The 13165-nt window shown below is 37.1% G+C and overlaps 1 protein-coding gene across 3 annotated transcripts in view; it reads left to right on the top strand.

Moving 5' to 3' along the window:
• Positions 1 to 13165, top strand: part of SPATA7 (spermatogenesis associated 7) — a 71324-nt gene that overhangs the window by 9959 nt on the left and 48200 nt on the right. For all 3 annotated transcript variants that reach the window (XM_032287686.1, XM_032287687.1, XM_032287689.1), the window contains one exon: positions 1665 to 1712. In XM_032287686.1, the coding sequence (XP_032143577.1) occupies positions 1665 to 1712 (48 nt within the window). The remainder of the gene's footprint in view (positions 1 to 1664; positions 1713 to 13165) is intronic.

Here is a 13165-nt window from a genome sequence, read left to right as displayed (position 1 = left end):
AGGCCAGGCGTGGTCGCTCACGCCTGTAATCCCAGCACTTTGGAAGGTCGAGGTGGGGAATCATGAGGCCAGAAGTTTGAGACCAGCCTGGCCAACATGGTGAAACCCCATCTCTACTAAAAATACAAAAAATTAGCTGGACGTAATGGCGGGCACCTGTAATCCCAGCTACTCAGGAGGCTGAGGCAGGAGAATCACTAGAACCCAGGAGGCAGAGGCTGCATTAAGCTGAGATTGCACCACTGCTCCCTGGCCTAGGTGAGGGAGTAAGACTCTGTCTCAAAAAAAAAAAAAAAAAAAAAAGTAAAAAATAAATAATAAACAAAACATAAAAATAAAAATGGTATAGAGAGGCCGGACATGGTGGCTCACACTTGTAATCCCAGCACTTTGGGAGGCTGAGATGGGTGGATTGTGAGGTCAGGAGATCGAGACCATTCTGGCCTACATAATGAAACACCCCATCTCTACTAAAAATACCAAAAATTACCCAGGCATGGTGGTGTGTGCCTGTAGTCCCAGCTATCCGGAGGCTGAGGCAGGGGAATCACTTGAACCCAGGAGGTGGAGGTTGCAGTGAGCTGAGATTGTGCCACTGCCCTCCAACCTGGCAACAGAACGAGACTCTATCTCCAAAAAAAAATTGGTATAGACAGTTACCATATACCCTTTACCCTGCTTCTGCTAATGTTAAAAATCTTAAAAACCACTAGTATAGCATAGCTATAAAAACCAGAAAATCAATATTGATGCAATCCCGTTAACTACAGACCTTATTTGAATTTCACCAACTTTTTACTGTCTTTTAAATTTTTATGATTTTCTCATTTGAAGAGCTAAAGTTTTTAAATTTTAGTTTATATTTTATGATGTTGATATTATTACTAAATGGCTAAAAAAAGAAAAATATTTTGTGATGTTAAAATCTTGTAATAATTTAGTTTTTTATAGTTGTTTTTATAACCTTTTCAAGAAATCTTTGCCTAACCTTAGGTCACTAAGATTTTCTTAATATGTTTTCTTCTAGAAGTTTTATAGTTTTAACCCTGACATTTAAGTTTGCAATCCATTTTGAGTTAGTTTTTGTATGTGGTATGATATAAGGGTTTTGGGGTTTTTTGTTTGTTTTGTTTTTTGCCTCTTCATATCCAAATTTCCCAGTACCATTTGTTGAAGAGGTTATCTTTTCTCTATTTAATTGTTTAGTACTTTTTGAAAGTCAGTTGACCATATATGTGGGTCTGTTTCTGGACTTAACTCTTTGGTTCTGTTGATCTGTATGTCTGTCTTTAAGCCCATACCACACTGCTTTAATTATTGTACAATTACACCACAAAGTCTTGAAATCAAGTAGTGTAAGGCTTCCATTTTGCTTTTTTTCCCCAAGCTTGTTTTGAGACTACATCATAAGAATGTTAAGTCTGTTACATTTTGAATAATTTATATTGCTGTATTTTCAAGCTCACTAATACTTTCTTCTGCAGTATTGAATGAGTTATTAATCTCAACAGTGTATTTTTAATCAGGGATATTGTATTTTCCATCGCTAGAAGTACAATAAAAAAACAACTGCAAGGTCTGAAACATTTTGTGATTTCCACATTTGGTATTTGTCATTTATAAATACTGAGAATATTATTAAACTACTAACTTTTCTCTTTCAGCTGCAATAGACTGCTCAGTTCCAATAAGCATGAGTGCCAGTGTAAAGTGTAAGTAATTTTTTTACATTATTGCCTTTTTTAAAAAAAATTAGGGTAAAATATATCTAACATAAAATTTACCGTCTTAACCATTTTTAAGTTTCCAGTTCAATATTAAGTATATTAATATTGTGGTACAGTGATAACCACTGTCTCCAGAACTCTCTTTATCCTGCAAAACTGAGAGTCCTATGCCATATAAACAATAATTTCCTTCCATAGGCCCTGGAAACCAACTTCTATCTCTATGAATTTGACTACTGTCATCATTGTACTCACTATCTCTATGAATCTATTTTAGGTACCTTATATACATGGAATCATATAGTATTTGTTATTTTGTGACTGGCTTATTTCACCTAGCATAATGTCCTCAAGGTTCATCCACATTGTAATGAGTCAGAATCTCCATTTATAAGGCTGAATAATATTCAATTGTGTGTGTATACCACATTTATGCATTCATCAGTTTATGGTCACTTGGGTTGCATTCGCTTTTTGGCTGCTGTGAATAAATAATACTGCTATGGACATGAGTATACAAATATCTCTTCAAGAACTTCCTTTTAAAGATTTTGGGCATATATCCAGAAGTCTAGTCTAGTCTCGTCTTGTCCTGTCCTGTCCTGTCCTGTCCTGTCCTGTCTTTTTTTGAGATGGAGTTTTGCTGTTGTTGCCCATGCTGGAGTGCAGTGGTGCGATCTTGGCTCACTGCAACCTCCACCTTCTGGGTTCAAGCAATTCTCCTGCCTGAGCCTCCCGGGTAGCTGGGATTACAGGCACCCACCACCATGCTTGGCTAATTTTTGTATTTTTAGTAGAGACATGGTTTCACCATGTTGGCCAGGCTGGTCTTGAACTCCTGACCTCGTGATCCACCCAACTCGTCCTCCCAAAGTGCTGGGATTACAGGCGTGAGCCACTATGCCAGAACCTTGTTTTTTTTTGTTTTTTTCTTTTTTGTTTTTTTGAGACAGGGTCTCATTCTATTGCTCTGGCTAAAGTGCAGTGGAGTGATCTCACCTCACTGCAACCTTTGCCTCCTGGGCTCAAGCAGTCCTCCCACCTCAGCCTCCTAATAGCCTGCCAAGTAGGTGGGACCACAGGTGCATGCCACCACACCCAGCTAATTTTTTCACAGCCTGTGATTGTCTTTTTATGTAGAGACAGAATTTCACCATGTTGCCCAGGCTTGTCTCAAACTCCTGAGCTCAAGTGATCCGCCTGTCTCAGTTCCCCAAAGTGCTGGGATTACAGGCGTGAGCCACTGCACTCAGCAACCATATTGTTTTCTATAGCAGGTGTACCATTTTACATTATGACCAATGATGCTCAGGTATTCGAATTTCTCCACATGCTCCCCAACACTTCCTTTTTTTTTTTTTTTTTTAATAGTAGCCATACTAAAAGATGTTGACACATTGTCTTTTGAGAAAGCATTTCTAACTTAAAAATTACCCAAAAATACCCAGGCACAGTGGCTCACACATGTAATCCCAGCACTTTGGGAGACAGAGGCAGGTGGATCACTTGAGCCCAGGAATTGAGAGTAGTCTAAGCAACATGGTGAAACCCTATCTCTTCAAAAAATACAAAAATTAGCTGGATGTGGTGGCATGCAACTCTGGTCCCAGCTACTGAGGAAGCTAAGGTAGAAGGATTACTTTGAGCCAGGGAGGTCAAGGCTGCAGTAAGCCATGATGCTGCCACTGCACTCAGGCCTAGGTGACAGAGTGAGAACCTGTCTCAAAAAAAAAAAAAAAAGTAAAAGAAAGCCATAATATGGATGTAGGATATATACTGTCCTTATGTATTTACCCTTTGACCAAGTATCTTCATTTTTAGAAATATTTACTAAGCAAATCATCAGACCAAAAATTTGAAAACCCTGTGTAAAAATTTCTGAAGGATACCATTTGAAACCTTTGTTTGATTTCAATTAAGAAATGTATATTTTAAAAATGGGCAAAAAACATAGCTGTCACAGCCTATGATTGTCTTATTAATGATATAAAAATCAGTGGTATAAATTTTAATTTCAATGTTTTTCTAAGTTTCTAAGTTTTCTAAGTTAATATTTGAATTTATGTAGAGTCTGAGGGGATTTCTACATTAAAAAGTAAATATCAACCCAAGGTTAGTTCATGCTAAATGATAAATTAATAAAAGTATAAATAGGGAAATACCTTTTGGGCGCAATCTAGTAAAGATCACAAACAGTAGCATTGGTTAACTCATCTCTTCTTGTATATCTTCTTAGTTGAAGAGACAGAATGTAGTGGAGACAGTAACTACAAGCTACAGTTCACAGCTACAAACACAATGTGTTTCTCAGGCCTTGTGCTTGACACTTTGTATTATCCTCCTTCTATTCTTTTTATGTTTGCAACAAACCTTCCTGTAGGTTGTTGTATTTTCGAAGGAAAATTAGATTCAAATAATTTTAAAGGAGGAAAAAAGTCTTGTTAGGCAAGAGTAGAGACTTCTTAGTACATATTTTTAAAGACCAGTTTGGTCACTACATACAAGTTATATTGGCAAGTCATTTTACCTCTGACCGCCCTTTTTTGTGAAATGGAAGGTAATTAGATGATTTCTAAGGAACCATCCAAATTTTTAATTTTGGTGCTTTATATTATTTTCTTCTGTATCATATTAGTAACTTTTTTATAGCACAAAACTGCTTTAGCGTTTATATGCTTTAAATATCTGGATCATTTGAAATAAGATGATTTTACCTAATTGTTGTGAGAGCAAATAATCCTCTTTAACTGTGTGTCAACTTTAATTAGAAAAGCTTTGCAAAATTTTCATACCGGTAATAATCTTCTAAAAAAATAGATATATAAAATAAAATTATCCCCCCCTTTAAAAAGAAAGCCTGAATATATATATTAATCCTCTTAACCAACCTTTTGGGTTTAAAATCCAAATTTACCCTTCACATTCCCATCCCAGACCTGGCACCATCACACATACCCAGCACCCCTACATATCTCCAGAATTGATACAGATGCACACCCCATTGAGCTGGTGGGCTCACACCCACCACATCATAATTATCCGCAATTATGATGGATAATTTCCCTATTGAAGCCAGTATGTAAAGTCTGGAATAGGTGAGTACTTCTTCAAATGCATAGACAGCAATGCATGTCTACATGGAACACAGAAAAATACAGGAAACATGACACTACCAAAGGAACACAATACATTTCTAGTAACAAACACCCCAAGATATGGAGATCTGTGAATTGCCTGATAAAAATTCAAAACAATTGTTTAGAAGAAGCTTGGCTAGAGAACACAGATAGACAACTCAAAGAGATGAAGGAAACAATACATGCACAAAATGAGAAGTTCAACAAAGAAAATTTTTAAAGAAGCAAATTCTAAAGCTGAAGGATACAATTAATGAAATGAAAAATACAGTAGAGGGTTCTAACTGCAGATTTGATAAGGTAGAATTATTGGGAAACTTTAAGACAGGTAATTGGAAATTATTCAGTCAGGAGAAAAACAGTTGAAAAAGAGTGAAAAAACAAACAAACAAAAAAGCCTAGAGATCTAGGGTACATCATCCGCAAACCATGCATAATATGGGAGTTTCAGAAGGGGAGACTGGCAGAAAGTTTATTTAAAGAAATAATGACTGTGTAATCCCAGCACTGTGGGAGGCCGAGGCGGGTGGATCACGAGGTCAAGAGATCGAGACCATCCTGGTCAACATGGTGAAACCCCGTCTCTACTAAAAATACAAAAAATTAGCTGGGCATGGTGGCACGTGCCTGTAATCCCAGCGACTCAGGAGGCTGGGGCAGGAGAATTGCCTGAACCCGGGAGGCGGAGGTTGTGGTGAGCCGAGATCGCACCATTGCACTCCAGCCTGGGTAACAAGAGCGAAACTCCGTCTCAAAAAAAAACCAAAAAAAAAAAAACAAAAAAAAAAACTTCCCAAATCTAGGGAATAAAATAGATTAGATTCAGAAAGTCCAAAGGATCCCAGATAAATTAAACATAAAGAGTTCTATTCCAAGACACGTTGTAATTAAATTGTCAAAAATCAAAGACAAAGGGGGAATTTTGAACATAGCAAGGAAAAAGCAACTTATCACAAATACGGAATCCTATGCAAAACCATCAGGTAATTTCTCACAGCAACCTTGCAAGCCAAGAGAAGGTGGGATGATATAGTCAAAATTCTGAAAGAAAAAGAAACGGCCAACAATATTTTACTTAGGAAAACTACTTTTTTAAATGAAAAAGATAAAGTTGGCCGGGCGTGGTGGCTCAAGCCTGTAATCCCAGCACTTTGGGAGGCCGAGGCGGGTGGATCACGAGGTCAAGAGATCGAGACCATCCTGGTCAACATGGTGAAACCCCGTCTCTACTAAAAATACAAAAAATCAGCTGGGCATGGTGGCGTGTGCCTGTAATCCCAGCTACTCAGGAGGCTGAGGCAGGAGAATTGCCTGAACCCAGGAGGCGGAGGTTGCGGTGAGCCGAGATCGTGCCATTGCACTCCAGCCTGGGTAACAAGAGTGAAACTCCGTCTCAAAAAAAAAAAAAAGAAAAAGATAAAGTCTTTCTCAAGCTAAAAAAACTGAGGGAGTTTGTCACTACTAGATCTGAGTTACAAGAATTGCTTAAAGGATTTCTTCAAGTTGAAACAAAAACATTGACAAACAATATGAAAACATAAGTCTTGCTGATAAATATATTAACATAACCATGTAATGGTGGTGCATAAATTACTTTAAACTCTAATATATACTGCTTTATTAAATATTGAGATAATTGCTTTCCTTTAAAGGAGAACTTCACATGGCTTGGCTTCCCTTTAGGATTTTCTGCAGGGCTCACATATAGATGTATAAAAGATAACATTTCTGTTTTTTAAAAAACCCTAATATAAAAATGAAAAGATAATATTAAAAATAACAATAACCACAAAAGTTTGTTAATGGATGTACAATATAAAAAGAAGTGATCTCTCACTACAAGAATACAAAGTATTGGAAGAGGGAGTAAAAGCGTAGAGTTGGCCAGGCATGGTGGCTCACGCCTGTGATCCTAACACCTTGGGAAGGTGAGGCAGGCAGATCACTTGAGCCTAGCAGTTCAAGACCAGACTGGACAATGTGGCAAAACCCCATCTTTTCAAAAAATTTGCCTGGCATAGTGACATGTGCTTATGGACCCAGCAGCTCAGGAGGATGAGGTGGAAAGATCAGCTGAGCCCAGAGAGCTCAAGGCTGCAGTGAACCATGATCACACCACTGCACTCCAGCCTGGGCAACAGAGTAAGACCCTGTCTTAAAAAAAAAAAAAAACAAAAAAACAACTGTAGAGTTTTGTATGAAGTTAAGTTGTTATCAACTTAAAAAATAGATGGTTACAACTACAAAATATTTTATGCAAACAGGATAACCACAAAGAAAAAAACTTTTAATAGATACATATAAAAGAATCAAAGCAAATCACTCCCCAAAAAAGCATAAAGTAACAAAGAAGAGTAGAAGAACAAAACAATTGCAAAACAGAATTAGTTAACAAAGTGGCAATAGTAAGTTCTCACTTACCATATTTAATTTGTAATTTAAACTATTTAAATGTAAATAGTTTAAATTTCCCAATCAAAGGCATAGAGTGGCTCAATGAATAAAATTAAAAGGTCCAGTGTTATGCTGTTTATGAGTCTCATTTTTTTTAATTGCATTTTAGGTATTGGGGTACATGTGAAGAACATGCAAGACTGTTGCATAGGTACACACATGGCAGTGTGATTTGCTGCCTTTCTCCCCATCACCTATATCTGGCATTTCTCCCCATGCTATCTCTCCGCAACTCCCCACGCCCCACTGTCCCTCCCCTATTTCCCCCCGACAGACCCCAGTGTGTGATGCTCCCCTCCCTGTGTCCATGTGTTCTCACTGTTCAACACCCACCTAGGAGTGAGAACATGTGGTGTTTGATTTTCTGTTCTTGTGTCAGTTTGCTGAGAATGATGGTTTCCAGGTTCATCCATGTCCCTACAAAGGACACAAACTCGTTTTTTATGGCTGCATAGTATTCCATGGTGTATATGTGCCACATTTTCCCTGTCCAGTCTATCATCGATGGGCATTTGGGTTGGTTCCAGGTCTTTGCTATTATAAACTGTGCTGCAATGAACATTCGTGTCATGTGTCCTTATAGTAGAACAATTTATAATCCTTTGGATATATACCCAGTAATGGGATTGCTGGGTCAAATGTAATTTCTCTTTCTAGGTCCTTGAGGAATCGCTACACTGTCTTCCACAATGGTTGTATTAATTTGTGCTCCCACCAACAGTGTAGAAGTGTCCCTATTTCTCCACATCCTCTCCAGCATCTGTTGTCTCCAGATTTTTTAATGATCGCCATTCTAACTGACATGAGACTGCATCTCAATGTAGTTTTGATTTGCATTTCTCTAATGACCAGTGATGATGAGCATTTTTTCATGTTTGTTGGCCTCATATATGTCTTCTTTTATAAAGCATCTGTTCATATCCTTCACCCACTTTTGAATTTTTTTTTTTCTTGTAAATCTTCTAGTTCTTTGTAGATTCTGGATTTTTTTTTTTGTAGATTGTAAAAATTTTTTCCCATTCTGTTGGTTGCCAATTCACTCTTATGATTGTTTCCTTTGCTATATAGAAGCTCTGGAGTTTAATTAGATCCCATTTGTCTATTTTGGCTTTTGTTACCATTGCTTTTGGTGTTTTAGCCATGAAGTCCTTGCCTATGCCTATGTCCTGAATGGTTTTGCCTAGGTTTTCTTCTAGGGTTTTTATGGTGTTAGGTCTTATGTTTAGATCTTTAATCTATCTGGAGTGAATTTTTGTGTAAGGTGTCACGAAGGGGTCCAGTTTTCTGCTTTCTGCACATGGCTAGCCAGTTTTCCCAACACCATTTATTAAACAGAGAATCCTTTCCCCATTGCTTGTTTTTGTGAGGTTTGTCAAAGATCAGATGGTTGTAGATGTGTGGTGTTGCCTTCAAGGCCTCTGTTCTGTTCCATTGGTCTATATCTCTGTTTTGGTACCAGTACCATGCAGTTTTGATTACCATAGCCTTGTAGTATAGTTTGAAGTCAGGTAGTGTGATGCCTCCAGCTTTGTTCTTTTTGCTTAGAATTGACTTGGCTATGCAGGCTCTCTTTTGGTTCCATATGAAGTTTAAGGTGGTTTTTTCCAGTTCCGTGAAGAAGGTGATTGGTAGCTTGATGGGGATAGCGTTGAATCTGTAAATTACATTGGGCAGGATGGCCATTTTCATGATATTGATTATTCCTAACCATGAGCATGGAATGTTTCTCCATCTGTTTGTGTCCTCTCTTATTTCGTTGAGCAGTGGTTTGTAGTTCTCCTTGAAGAGGTCCTTTACATTCTTTGTTAGTTGTATTCGTAGGTATTTTATTCTCTTTGTAGCAATTGTGAATGGCAGTTCATTCTTGATTTGGCTCTCTTTAAGCCTGTTATTGGTGTATAGGAATGCTTGTGATTTTTGTACATTGATTTTATATCCTGAGACTTTGCTGAAGTTGCTTATCAGTTTCAGGAGATTTTGGGCTGAGAGAGTCTCACTCTTATAGAATGAGGGCACATATATGCTGAAAGTGAAGGAATGGTAAAGGATATTCCATGCAGATGATAACCAAAAGAAATCAGGTATTGCTATTCTTAAACAACAGATTTAAATGATCTGTAGAGACAATGGATGTTATATAATTTTTAAACGGTCAACTCAACAGGAAGATGTAACAATTTTATATATATACCCAACATCAGAACTCCTAAATATATCAAACAATTATGGACAGATCTGAGGGAGAAATTAACAATGATAACAATAATAGTAGACTTCAATAATCTACTTTGAGTAATGGATAGATAACCCAGACAGAAATCATTTAAACAGCTGACTTAAACAACACAATAGACCAAAGGAGTTTAACAGATATGTACAAACCTTTACACCCTGTGGAAGAGTACACACTCTTCTCAAGTGCACATGAGAACTTCTTCAGGATAGATCACATATTAGGCCACAAAACCAGACATAAAATATTTAAGAAGATTAAAATCATTCCAAGTATCTTTTTCAACCAGAATCAAATAAAACTAAAAATTAATAGCAGTAAGAAAATGGGAAATTCACAAATACATGGAAACTTAACAACACATTCTTGAACAAGCATTGAGTCAAAGAAGAAATTAAAACAATTTTTATAATATCTTGAGGCAAATGGAAACAAAACCACAATATACCAAAACTTACAGAATGCAGCAAAATTAGTACTAAGAGAATGGTTTATAGTGATGAATACTTACATTTAAAAAGTAGATTTCAAACAGCCTAATTGTATACCTCAAGGAACTAGAAAAAGAGGAAACTAAGCCCATGTGGGTAAATCCCTAGAAACATACAACCTACAAAAACTGAATCAAGAAAAAATATCCTGAATAGACTAATACAAATGAAGAGATTGAATCATTAATCAAAAACCTCCCAACAGAGGCCAGACGTTGTGGCTCACGCCTATAATCCCACACTTTGGGAGGCCAAGGCAGGCAGATTACTTGAGGTCAGGAGTTTGAGACCATCCTGGCCAACATGGTGAAACCCCATCTCTACTAAAAAAATACAAAAAATTAGCCAGGTGTGGTGGTACACACCTGTAATCCCAGCGGATCAGGAGGCTGAGGCAGGAGAATCACTTGAATCTAGAAGGCGGAGGTTGCAATGAGCTGAGATCATGCCACTGCACTCCAGCCTGGGTGACAGAGTGAGATAACATCTCAAAAAACAAACCTCCCAACAAAGAATAGCCCAGGACCAGATGGCTTCATAGGTAAATTTACCAAATATTCAAAGAAAGATAGTACCAGTCCTCCTTAAACTCTTATAAAAATAGAAGTAGGAATACTTCCAAACTCACTTTATGAGGCTAGCACCACCTGATGCCAAAACCAGACAAAGACACCACAATAAAATAAAACTACAGGCCAATATACCTAATCAACATAAGTACAAAAATCTACAGTAAAATACCAGCAAACTGAATTCAACTGCATGTTAAAAGAATCAAATACCACAACCAAGTCAGATTTATCCCTGAGATACTAAGGTGGTTCAACATATACAAATCAACCAATGTGATATACCACACTAACAGTGAAAGATTAAAAACTACACAGTCATCTCAATAAATGCAGAAAAACCATCTGACAAAATTCAGTATCCATTCATGATAAACTCAACAAAATAGGAGTAGAAGGAACTTAACAGCATGAAAGTTATATATGAAAATCCCACAGGTAACATGATGCTTAATGAAAACAAAGCTTTTCCTCTAAGATCTGGTATAAGACCAGGATTCCCAACTTGTGTTGCCTCTATTTAACATATTACTGGAAGCCCTAGCCAGAGCAATTAGACAAGAAAAAGAAATAAAAGGCATACAAATTAGAAACAAAGAAGTAAAGCTTTCTTCTGCAGGCTCACACCTGTAATTGCAATACTTTAGGGGACGAAGGTGGGGAGATCACCTGAGGCCAGGAGTGGCCAGCCTAGCAACATAGACTGTGTCCCTACAAAGTAAGAAAACTAAAAATTAACCAGGCGTGGTGACACATACCCGTAATCCTAGCTACATTGGGGGCTGAGGCAGGAGGATCTCTTGAGCCCAGGAAGTCAAGGTTGCAGTGAGCTTTGACTGTGCCGCTGAACTCTAGCATGGGCAAGAGAGGAAGACCCTGTCTCAAAAAAAAAAAAAAAAAAAAAAAACTGTTACAATAAAAGAATTCAATATAGTGGCAGGATATAAAATTAATGTACAAAAAACAGTGGCATTTCTGTACACAACATCTGAAAAAGGAAAGTAAGACAATAATGCCATTTGCAACCGCAACAGAATAAAATGCTTAGGAATAACCTTTAAAAAGTGAAAAACTTGTACACTGAAAACTGTAAAACATCAATAAAGGAAATTTTAAAAGACAGATAAATGGAAGACCTTCATGTTTATGAATTGGAATAATTATAATTTTTATACTACTATAAAATTCTTTTAAATTCACTGCAATCCCTATCAATATCCCAAAGACATTCTACATTCTTTACAGAAATAGAAAAAAGAATTCTAAAATTCATGTGGGACCACAAAAGATCACAAATAAGCAAAACAGCCTTGAGCAAGAAAAACAAGGCTGGAGGAATCACACGTTCTAATTTCAAGATATATTTCAAAGCTACAGTAATCAAAACAGTATGATACTGACATCAAAGCACATCTCAGACCAGTCGGAAAGAATGGAGAACCCATAAATAAATCCATGTATTTTTAGTCAACTGATCTTCAAAAGGGTACCAAAAACACAATGGGGAAAGGGTTGTGTCATTAATAAATGACTCTGGGAAAACTGGGTATCCCCATGCAGAAGGATGAAAATGGAATTTTAAGCCATATACAGAAATCAACTCATACAAAAATAGGCACAAAATGGATTAAAACATTAAATATAAGGCCTGAATCCATAAAACTACTAGAAGAGAACATAGAAAAAAAGCTTCTTGGTGTTAGCCTGGGCAGTAATATTTTTAGATATGACTCCAAAAGCCAGGCAACAAAAGCAAAAATAGAAAGTGGAATTTCAACAAATTCAGAAGAGTTTGTGTGGCAAAGGAAACAACTGACAGAGTGCATAGACAACTTATAGAATGGGAGGAAATATTTGGAGCTCTACTAAGTACTTAAAAGTACTTTAGATCAGGTGTGGTGGTCCATGCCTGCAATCCCAGCACTTTGGGAGGCCAAGGCGGGAGGATCACTTGAGGTTAGGAGTTCAAGACTAGCCTGACCAACATGGTGAAACCCTGTCTCTACTAAAAATACAGAAATTAGCCAGGTGTAGTGGCGCATGCCTGTAATCTCAGCTACTCAGGAGGCTGAGGCAAGAGAATTGCTTGAACCCAGGAGGCAGAGGTTGCAGTGAGCCAAGACTGTGCCTCTGCACTCCAGCCTGGGTGACAGAATGAGAATCTGTTTCAAAACATAAATAAATAAAATAGATAAGTAAATAAAAGTATATTAAAGCTGCAGCTATTTAAAAGTTTGATACTAACATACATTAAGGAAACTGAATAAACAAAACACATATATGTTGAATTCTGACATAAGGTCACGTACATGCAGGAATTTTTTTATATTTAAAAGATGGCATATCAAATGTGTGTTTGTATGTAATAATAAATAGTAATCTGAAAATTGGCTAGCCATTTGAGAAATAAAACTTAATATAATTATCCAATTTGCTTCCTTTTTCTAGTATAAAATTCTAGTTGGATCAATGATGTTTTAGAAACATAAAGCCTTATGAAGGAAAAGTGAAGCAGGCAAAAAATAAATATAAAGCCTGAGAGAGAGCTGAATTT

Source organism: Sapajus apella, unplaced genomic scaffold, assembly GCF_009761245.1.
Source record: "Sapajus apella isolate SASKATOON/1434 unplaced genomic scaffold, GSC_monkey_1.0 scaffold20, whole genome shotgun sequence".
NCBI classification, from domain to species: domain Eukaryota; kingdom Metazoa; phylum Chordata; class Mammalia; order Primates; family Cebidae; genus Sapajus; species Sapajus apella.
This window is presented reverse-complemented; position numbering and strand designations above follow the sequence as displayed.